This window comes from Sus scrofa, chromosome 13, assembly GCF_000003025.6.
Source record: "Sus scrofa isolate TJ Tabasco breed Duroc chromosome 13, Sscrofa11.1, whole genome shotgun sequence".
Lineage (NCBI taxonomy): Eukaryota > Metazoa > Chordata > Mammalia > Artiodactyla > Suidae > Sus > Sus scrofa.
In genome coordinates, this window is record NC_010455.5 from 28218547 (window position 1) to 28229330 (window position 10784).

The 10784-nt window shown below is 51.9% G+C and overlaps 1 protein-coding gene across 1 annotated transcript; it reads left to right on the forward strand.

Moving 5' to 3' along the window:
* Positions 695-10567, forward strand: CLEC3B (C-type lectin domain family 3 member B). The gene is made up of 3 exons (XM_005669451.3): positions 695-1117; positions 5104-5202; positions 9994-10567. The coding sequence occupies exons 1-3, from the start codon at positions 1009-1011 to the stop codon at positions 10392-10394; spliced, it is 609 nt and encodes a 202-aa protein (XP_005669508.1). The 5' UTR covers positions 695-1008; the 3' UTR covers positions 10395-10567.

The following is a 10784-nucleotide window of genomic DNA, read 5'->3' on the forward strand; positions in this document are numbered from 1 at the left end:
CCAACTTTACTCTTTCATTCTGATTTTCTCTATTTGTACCTCCCTTTTCTGACAATGAGAAACCTGGCTTCCATGGTCTTTAACAGATGTACCTATTCAGTGGGTGCCCCTATATAAACAGTCTCACATCTGCCACCATCCCTTGCCCACGTGGACTCCCTTTTCTCCTCACTTGGACTCCAACACTCCATGCAGGACCTCTGCTGCCCTGGGGGGCCTCCCTCCACCCTGCTGGGTCCTGACACCCCACACCAGGCTGCCCCTCTCAGGATCATCCCTGCTGCAGCTCTGACAGCACTCTGGAGCACCATGGCTGCTCCATCCCACTGTGGTCAGCTCTGCTCCAGGATAGAATGGTTGAAAAACAGAAAGTGTTTTTAACCAAAGATGCATTAAGTGCACAGGGACAGACCACAAGAGAATCACAGCAAACATTCTAGACAATCCAGCAGTCAGCCCAGCTCACTAAGGAGGCATGTGGCATCACTGTTAGAAGTCACGGTGCTTGGGGTCAAATAATGGTGTTCCCCTTCACAGCGGGTAGCTTGGACTCCCTTAACCTCACTGAGCCTCATTTCCTAAACTGTAAAATGGGGAAATTACAGCACTTTCCTCATATTGCTGATGCGAGGCCCCTGTGAGGCCAGGGAAAAGCATGACCGAGGGCCTGCCCAAGGTATCTGCTCAGCAGATGTGAGCTATGACAACTAGCATGTGTTTTTCAGAATCCTAGAAAATAATAACTGTTGCAGAAGGCGGAGCCAGGATGCTGGATGGGTGTTCCCCGGCCAGTGAGGCGCTGTGGCTCCCAGACCTTTTGCAGGCTCTTCTTTGTTTTTGTTTCTTGGCACTCCTGCAGCCAAGTCTGGGAGGGTTTCCTGGACAGAGGTCCTCGTGGCTGCTGCCTTAAGACGTGCAGCCCAGGCCACAGCTGACAGTGCTCTCTGACCCAGGCCCACCACAGGCAGCAAGAGCAGCAGCAGCCGTAGTCCCAGCCGGTGCAGCAGCATGGAGCTTTGGGGGCCCTACTTGCTCCTCTGCCTCTTCTCCCTTCTGACCCAGGTCACTGCTGAGACACCTACCCCCAAGGTCAAGAAGCCTGCAAATGCCAAGAAAGGTAAGGGGGGTAGTGGGGCCCCTCCCCATCTTCCAGGGAGCTGGTCACCCTCTCCTTGGCTGGTCCTCGTGCTCCTTTCCTCCCTTCACCTTCCCTCTCTCCATGAGTCCAGGGAACTTTAGTCAAGTACCCCTTGGGGCCTGGGAGAGTTCTCCAGCAGCAAGGGCAGTTGTCAGAACTCTAAGGGTCACTGGCCCTTACCATCGAAAAAAACCACATAGATCACCTAAAGTGACAGCCACTCCTCACCCCCAGCCCCAGTATTTAAAAGAAATCAAACCTTTGGCTCTGGAGATGCCTGACTCTCATCAGGGAGTGCTGGCAGGTTCTGTTTGTCATCTTCAAACCTTGGATAACTCAACTAAAAAGAGGATTGTGGCATTTGCTCAAAGGTTAAATGTATACATTTAATGATACAAAGTATGCAACGTGCCTGGCAAATAGGATATACTTGGTACACAGGAAAAAAAGGAACAAGTTAATTCTCCGTCCTGTAGTGTACCGTGGCCTTGAGGAAGTAAAAACCTTCTAACCCTGACTAGGAGATCGGAGGCTGCTCTGCTCTCCCTCTGTTGCCTCTGGCTTTGGGGTGTCCTTGGGTAGCCTTGGCCTCAGTAAGGCCTGCCCTTGGAGCCCCGCCTGCAGTGAGGTCACCTCGGGCTCTGTTGAGACAACATTAGTGAAATGCCATGGCAATGAAACAGGCTGTCACCCCCGACAGGGCCCTGAGGCGAGGAGAGGGTGAGTTCCAGGGGATCAGAGTGCTGATTTAGGCAGAGAAACAGGTGGCCGGGGCCAAGAGCACAGAAGAGGCAAGGCAAGGGGGCTGAGCCATCCTCGGGCCTCTCTCTGAGCCCCCTCTGTAAATGGACAGCTGCCCACTGGCCAGGGACTGGCCGTGTACATAAAGGCACATGAGGACTGTGGAGACCCACAGGCCGCAGTGCAGAATGGGGCGGATCTGGGTACTGACAGGAAATCATTTCCAAGGTTCAGGTTCTAAAATAAAAAATGGAAAGTTCAAAACAGAATGAATACTATGCTGACACTGTTGAGAAAAAGAGAATTCTATTAAAAAATACATTTACTTGTATATGCACAGGATTTTTTGGGAAGGATTTAGTAACTTTTGTAAGAGTTAGTAACAGTGATTTTTACCTCTGGGAAGAAAAACTGGGGAGCTGAGAGCTAACTTGATTGGGAAGGAGATTTTGATATTTTGAACTGTTTGGATTTTTTAAAATTTTATGTATATATTACCTTCTACAAAATTTTCATCAAAAAGAGCAGACTCAACAGCACTCACTGTTGTATCCAGCAACATTAGCTAAAATTGTCACCAAGGACATTCTTTGTAAAGGATACACCGTTCCAAAGGCAAATAATAGAATTTTTGAATGTGAAAATTAGTTGCTAATTTCTCAAGCTTACCAAAGACTTAGTATGCATTTATTTAATCATGTAAATCATGTATCTGATCATGTGGATAAGAAGGTTGGATCAGACAATGCCTTGGTCCTCTCCTGTCACACTTGAACCCTGACTCCAAGTAGTCTCCATGGAGGTGGCCCCTGGAGGTCCAGGGCTCTGGGGGCCCACAGAACAGCAGACAGGGCAAGGGGGCTGCCCTGTCCAGCCCTGCCTCTCGCTGAAGCCCTCTTTAGCTTGGTTTTTCTCCTTTCCACCTATTGCCCACCTGTACAACAAATGCTCACAGAGCTCCTTCTCCTGTAGGGCCAATACACGAGCAGAGCTCGCTAGCAAAGGTCACCGCCTCTGCTCTTAAGATGTGAATCAATTTGAGAACCGTGGTGGTTCTCACTGAGGCATCAGTGTCATCTGGGACCCACCCCCCGAAACGTTAGATCAGGGTGCTGGGGTGGGCCCTGGCATCTGCCTTTCCCTCCAGCGATTCCTGGGAGCAGCCAGACTGGGAATTACAGGAACAATCTAGGCGTAGGGACCAGCACACAAAAGTTGGGGAGGGAGCCCAGAGGAGAGATGGTCCTGCCCGAGGAGACCCCTTGGTGGCTGCCGCGTGGTGGAGAATGAGTTGGTGGAATGGGCGGGGGGAGGAAAGGCCAGCAAGCACTACACCCCTGCATGTGTTGTGCGGGATGTGGCCAGAGCTGGCTGTACAGGGGTCAGCCAGAGGTGAGGCAGGGAGGGCTCGGGTGGCTAAAGCTCCAGGAACTATATGGCCACACCTGGCAGAGGAGCTCAGATGGGCAGGGTTGCCTCTTAGGGGGTCACAGACCCTTGGAACAGGGGCCTGGGACCTGGAAAACATCCACTTCAAAAACATGCATCAGGAATCAGGCTCAGAGGTAGAGGGGCAGCACAAGGGCTCCAACTCCTAGCCCAGAGCTGCAGAAATGCCCCCATTGCCCACACCTTCCTCAGTGAAGCTCTGTTAGCGCCTTGCTTCTTGGCCAGTTCCTGGAAGGCCCCTTGTATACCCAGGCACCTTGGTGCAAGTCACAAAAGCCCCCCCCACTTTTAGCTGACAAATTATAGACATGCAGCCTTTTCTCCGGTCCGGTCAGACAGCATGGCCAGGGCAAGGCTTAGGGGCTGTACATGGGCCCCGGTTGTCCCCTGAGCTGAGTGCCCTTGTGCAGCATCTGACTTGTGCAACCTTACACAGCACCCTATGCTGCTGTATCATGTGACTGCGTACACAAGTGCCATCAACCACGGAGGCAGAGGCCCAGCTCAAGACACACATAACCCAGTTAAGCTTGTCTGCCAGCTCTAAAAGCTCCTTTTTTTGCCTTGCTCATCTAGGCGTTAATTTCCTCATGTTTGATAAGTTACATCATGAAATTCTGTATATGCCAGTACAGTTCTTGCTTGCATGCTTCCTACAATTCCCCTGCAAAAGCACTGGGGTGGACAGAGGTCTGATGTCACCCGTCATACCTCGGACTTTATGCAGCCAAATGGACCATGGATGTGCTTCCCCGCCCTCTACCCAAGCTGAGCTCAGCCTTTCCTGAAGCCCCTGGGTTTTCAGAAAGACTGGGGTCCACCCAGTGAGGTCTCAACTTACACAGAGAAAGACGTCTCCCATCTGCCTCTCATGCATAACTAGCTCCCAATGGGACTTCGTGCTCAGGAAGGCTCATGTTAGGAATCTGTTGCCGTTCCAGAGGTGGGGAGAACAAGCATGGAGCCATGTGGACTTGGGATTCAGGCCAGCCCTGCCGGCTGCTGGCTCTGTCACCCTAGGCAAGTTGCTTCAGCCTGGCCTCAGTTTCCTGTTGGTGAATCAGTTGTGGAATAAAAGAGACACACTATCCACATCATAAGCAGTGATTATAAGCCAAGTGCTGGTCACATGCTTTATTTCTCTTAGTCTTTTAGTCTTCTTCAGAGTTCTCAGAGGTGAGACTATTATCATTCCACTTTACAGATGAGGATAGTGGATTCAGAGAGGCTGAGCAACTTGCCCTGGTCACCAACATCTGTGCAAGCTCAGAGCCCATGCACACACTCACCCATGCTGCAGCCCCTGGCCCCAGGCAGGAACATCTGCCCTTCTGTTCCATGTCCTGTTCCTCTAGGTTGGGGAAGTAAACCTGGGAGGTCTTGAGGGCCCGTGGCCCTGATTCCTGTGCTCTATTCTCCTCTGGAGCTGGGAAGGAGGCTTGGGGTCACTGAAGGCTCTGCCTGCACCTTCTACCCTGCCACTGCCAATTCAACCCCATCTGATCCTGGCAACCCTCCTCAACAATGCAGTACAGCTCTCACTTTAGGAAGAGCAAGTGAAAGATGGTCCTCATGCAAAATGAAAATCTCGAGCAGTCACTTAGACTACTGCCAGCAGGGACACATAGAGAATATGCCAAGACATCAAGGTCAAGGCTAGCCGTTTCCCCTGTCCGCTTGTGGTTGACACCTTCTCAGGCCCTACCCTGCCCCAACTCCCACTGCCTTCCTCACATGTTTGTGACTATCTCCACCTCCTTCTGACATCATCCTAGATGCCGCAAGCCCAAAGATACTTGAGGAGCTCAAGACCCAGCTGGACACTCTGGCCCAGGAGGTGGCCCTGCTGAAGGAGCAGCAGGCCCTGCAGACGGGTGAGTACACAGGGTGGCCTCTCCAGGAAGAGGTGCATCAGACAGATGGGCTCAGGCTAGCAGCCAGCAATCTGCCTATATCCTCCAGCCAGCATCGTGGCCCTGGCTGGCTCCTGGCACTGGGTTCAGGGAGCCCCCTCCTCACCTTGCTTGTTCTCAGGAAGAGCCCCTGATGTGCAGAAACAGCGACATCCCCAAAGGATAATAAGCTCTCCCACAAGAATGCATTACCCCTGGAAGTGAGAACCTTGGAGTACTCTGTGGAGCAGAGGCTCCACTAGTGAGCCCCCAGGAAACCCTCTGCTCAGCCAGCCCCTACAGCCCTAAAGTCCATGTTAGCCTCACCCTCTGTGTGTCAGCAGCTTTACAGACACTGTCGCTTTTGTCTTTTTGTTTGTTTGTTTTCGGCCATACCTGTGGAAATTCCCAGGCCAGGGATCAAACCCGCACCACTGCAGCAACCCAAGCCACTGGAGTGACAACACCAGATCCTTAACCCACTGCACCACATGGGAACTTTTGCAGACACTGTCACTCTTAATCACCATCATTACACTGAAGCAGGATGTATCATATCCATTTTAAAGAGGGGAAACTGAGGCACAGAGAGGTTCTGTTCATTGCCCATGTTACTGCAGATTAGGATTGGAATGGAAGCAGCCTGCACAGTGCATGCTAGGTGTGAGGAAAGGTAGGCTTTGGGCTCCCTGGTTCTGCACAAACAAGCCAAGTCAGGATGAATGAGACACATGGCTGCAGAGCCAGGGGAACACAGTCAGCTCACAGCCATCTGCCCCAGCACTGCCTGGCTAGCCTGCCTGGGCAACCCGTTTTCTCTTTTTCTCCACCAAATTCCTTTCATGTCATCTCCATTTTCCCACATCTCAGACTTACCCACTCCTTGGTGACCTTGTCTGGAGAACACAGAATACAGACTAACAGTGTTAGGTAACATACGTGAGCTTGCTACATGCCTGGCACTGCCTGAAGTGCTTTGTGTTCATTCACTCATTCTTCACAGAAAACCCATACCATGGACCTATTATACTAGAACCTCACCTCCATTTTCCAAGGAGAAACTGCATATCTTAGCAGCAGCTGAAATAAGCAGAGTCCTCTTTCGGGCTCTGCTATGCTGCCTCTCAGGGCATCATCTGACAATCACTTTGGCTCCTCCTAGGAAATCTACAAACCTCTCTGCCATAGCTACACTTTCATCTGATGCTTCTCTGACCAAGGTGCATCCATCTTCTGGGTCTTGGCCTCTCCCCTCTCCTCTTGCCTCCTCAGAAACTCCCAAGATCCTTTTCATTGGGGAGCTTTCACACACTCCCTCAAACTGGCCATCCTTCTGCTCCTGTAAAGGGCCACATTCTTTCCCTCTCACCACAGGGCCTTTGTACACACTATTCTGGCCTGAACTGCTCCCCCAGGATCCACATAATAAATACCTTTAGCATCACTGTCTTGGGAGTCTCTAATCTCTCATCTCAATTAGGCTCCTCAGTTATCAGCTTTCACAGAATGATGTTCTTTCCTTTATCACATTTATTGCAGTTTGCAATGACATATCCATTTCTTGATTTATATCTGCCTCCCTCGCTAGACTATAAGCCCCAGGAACACCAGGGTCATGTTTGTTCCTGATTGCCCTTGTCTCCAGGGCTTGCAATGTATCAATACTCAGTAAAATTTTGTTGGAGGACAAACACATGACCCTGAAACTTGCTTAGCAGGAAGGGGCTCTAGAAAGGAAGTGTCTACCATGTTTTAGCTTTAAGTAACAGAAAACCTAACAGTGGCTTAAACAAAAGATGAATCTGGAAGTAAGTAGCTGTAAGTTTTTGTTCACCTCATGGTCCCAAGATGCCTGCCCCCACTCCATGCATCATGAGTGCATTCAAGGCAAGAAGGAGGAAAGAAGAAGGTTAGCCCAGCCACATGTGTCCCATTTATCAGGAGTATGAAGGTCTTCCATTTCCATTCTATAGATCAAAGCTCTATTAAATGACCATATCTATCATATATAGCTTCAACGCAAGAATGCTTTTCCTGCCTCTACAGTGAGAAAGGAGAAGGCAGTTGGGAAGGATTGTTGGTTGGGTCAACTGACAATATCTGCCACGAGGGAATGTTTAAAATGAGCACAGTGCGGAGTTTCTGTCATGGCTCAGTGGAAACACATCTGACTAGCATCCATGAGGATGCAGGTTTGATCCCTGGCCTCGCTCAGTGGGTTAAGGATCCAGTGTCACCGTGAGCTGTGGTGTAGGTCGCAGATGCAGCTTAGATCTGGCATTGCTGTGGCTGTGGCATAGGCCGGCATCTACAGCTCCGATTAGACCCCTATCCTGGGAACCTCCATATGCTGTGAATGTGGCCCTAAAAAGACAAAAAAAAAAAAAAAAGAAAAATAAAGACAAAGAAAAATTAAAAAAATAAAACAAGCACAGTGCCATTCAGGGCCTCAGTTTCCTCATCTGTAAAGTGGAAGAGCTTAGGGTGGATTTTCAGGGCAAACTCTAAGATCTCCCTCATATCTAAGCTTTGTGCTTGTGCAAAGATGATGCAACCCAGATGCCTCTTGCCCCCTGAGATGGGTGACATGGTGGGGACCTCCCTGTGCAAAGACCAGAGCATGAGATCCAAACTCTCCCTCCATGTCTGCTGATTCTCAAGAGGTTCACAGTCTCCTTGGGGAACTTCTCCTTCATATCACCCTTTCCTTTACTACCATAACCTGCAAATCACCTTGTTGGCAACCCCACCCAAAGCATTCCTGAGCTCTGTTGACTAGCCAAAGGGTTGAGAGAATCAGGGATTAAAGGAGCAAACCTCCCCTCCTGCCATCTTCCCCTGTCCTCCCCCAATCAGCAAGCACATGTGAGGTCCCCACCCAGTGTGTCTCTGCCAGGCACAAGGAGGCAGAGGTGACCCAGCTAGAGGCTTGCTCTGGGAGCCTCAGTATCTTCATGGAATCAATGTATTCATTGCAATACTTAAAGCACATGTAGGAAGATAAGGAGGGATTCCAAGCAGAGGGCATGGCAGGAACAAAGCCATGGAGGAGGGCTATGGGATCATGAATAGGCCAGAGTGACAAAATGTCAAAATTGATGATAAGGCACCAAGAATTTAACACTTATTGAGGACTAACAATGTTAGCGGGAGCACTGCAGATGGGGTTCCCAGAAAGCAGCCCTGAGGTGGAGTTTAGCCTGCAGGGGGTTTATTAGGGAGCATCCCTAGGACCAGCACTTAGGGAAAGAAGAGACAGAAGAAGCAGGAGTGGGCAGAGTGCACTGTTTCAATGAAAGACTCAGCCAACTGCAGAGGAAGCCCTGATGATGGGAAGACCCTTCAGAACTGTCTTGAGTTGGGGCAAGAGGGCTCTGCAGCCAGTCAGAGTGCAGGCTTCTCTGGGAAGGGGCCATGCTGTGGGTGACAGAGCTGTCTTCTATTGAGGCAATCCCCAAAAGGGGCTAACGGCTAAGGGGTGTCTCCCAGCAGTGCTCCCATCAGGTGGGGTGATCAATCCTTCACAGCATGGAGGTCTAAGCAGCATGTCCCAGCATCCCCAGCAGGAAGGAAAGGTAGTGGGGGGCCAGGCTGGGAAAGACAAAGGAGCCCACCTTGGATGAGCTGCAGCACAGAACAGGGTAGGGCTGGCTGACATGGCACAGTCTGTAATGCTTCGGGCCTGGCATTTAGGGTTCCAGGAGTGTCAGGTGCCCATGGGGATGTGGTGATATGTGTTAAGTGAAAGTAACTAAGTGAGTAGGTGAGTGGGTGGAAGGGTTGCAGACGCACCCCTAACATTTTGGGAGTCCGCAGCAAGAGGACAAATAGAGGCTTACACCCAATTGCCTAAACATTTAAGTTATAAAACAAGCTAAAGAGTAAACCGCTAAGTAAAAACATTCTACCCTCCTAAATTGACCAAATATATAACTTCATCACAACCTTTGAGGCCAGATTCAAATTTAAAACTCTTGGACTCCTCAGAGTTCCATGCCTGAGACCTAGTCCTGGCTGGCCACCTGGGCCATCTTCTGTCATCTAAGGGGCTGTCTTAGCTCCACCCTCCCAGCCCCCACCCCAACCAGCCATCAGGAACACTGGCCCGGGGAAGAGGTCCCTGGCAGGCACTGGGAGCTTGCTTGGGCCCCTCCTGCAGGGATTTGGGGTCCTGGCACCTCGAGTGTGGTCTAGGCTCTGGGTCCACAGATCCTTTGGCCCTGCAAGCTTCTTGATATAGAGAGTGCGCAGCTGGAAGAAGATCGGAGCAGATGGCTCTGGCTGGGCTTCCTCTCAAATGTTCATTTATTAGGGAGAGCTGCGAGATCCACATCCATGGAGGGAGGGGCAGGAAGCAGGCTGGGCAGAGGAGGAGCCAGTGGCAGTGCAGACTCAAGGCCAGCCTCTGCCACCCGGTGGAACCTCCAAGCTGCAAGGCCTGAATTTATCAGAATTATCCTGCCTGGGGGAGAGATCACCCTCTCATGACACTTCAGCATCCCCCAGGCATTGGATGTGGCACCGAGGGAAGGAGTGTGACCTTGAGGGAGGGGTCATCTGCAACTGAGTGGGCTGACCTCAATCCCAGTAGCAGGGCACCACCACCTCTTGAATGGGGTTCTGAGCTGTGCCTTAGCGCCTGCCACAGCACAGCCCTCGTCCTGGGTCTGAGGCCGGTCCAGGGCAGGAAGGATGCACAGGGATGGGATAGAGGATGGCGTGCCTGCCCCTGGATGTTGGCTCTTGGGTGACAGTCCTTTCTCCCCCTCCCAGTCTGCCTGAAAGGCACCAAGGTGCACATGAAGTGCTTCCTGGCCTTCGTCCAGGCGAAGACTTTCCACGAGGCGAGCGAGGACTGTATCTCACGCGGGGGCACCCTGGGCACCCCTAAGACAGGCTCGGAGAACGATGCCCTGTACGAGTACCTACGGCAGAGCGTGGGCGCAGAGGCTGAGGTCTGGCTGGGCTTCAACGATATGGCGGATGAGGGCGCCTGGGTGGACATGACCGGCGGCCACATCGCCTACAAGAACTGGGAGACAGAGATCACTGCGCAGCCTGATGGCGGCAAGGTGGAGAACTGCGCCGCCCTGGCTGGCGCGGCCAACGGCAAGTGGTTCGACAAGCGCTGCCGGGACAAGCTGCCCTACGTCTGCCAGTTCGCCATCGTGTAGCGGGCGAGGCGGGGCGGGGCGGGGCGGGGCGGGGCGGGGCCGGGGCCGGGGCGGGGCGAGCAGGAGGAGGATCCTGAGCCGCTGGAGGAGCAGTGCTGGGACTTTCCCTTCAGGCATCCCTGCCACGCTGGGAGCCTTCTTTTGCAAATAAAGTGGGTGCAGCTTAGCGGAGAGTGACTGCGGTGTGTGCTGGGTCAGAGGAGCAGAGCAGAAGAGAGTCCTGGAGACCAGCTGGTCGTCCAGGGAGAGGGCCCATAGAAAGATGCGAGGAGGGAGGTGGTGGAGGAAAGTGAGCTGGGCGCACTGAGGAAGGAGAAGAAAAGAATAGGGAGGACACGGGAACCCTGGACTGCTGCTACCTTTTAAAAAATTAAATAACTTTATATTTCA

What these genes read in the sequence shown, in the direction of transcription:
- CLEC3B (XM_005669451.3), top strand. Translation starts at nt 1,009, where the DNA reads ATGGAGCTTTGGGGGCCCTACTTGCTCCTCTGCCTCTTCTCCCTTCTG. An exon ending in GCCTGCAAATGCCAAGAAAG is followed by an intron (nt 1,118 to 5,103) that starts GTAAGGGGGGTA and finishes ACATCATCCTAG; the next exon opens with ATGCCGCAAGCCCAAAGATA. An exon ending in GCAGCAGGCCCTGCAGACGG is followed by an intron (nt 5,203 to 9,993) that starts GTGAGTACACAG and finishes TCCCCCTCCCAG; the next exon opens with TCTGCCTGAAAGGCACCAAG.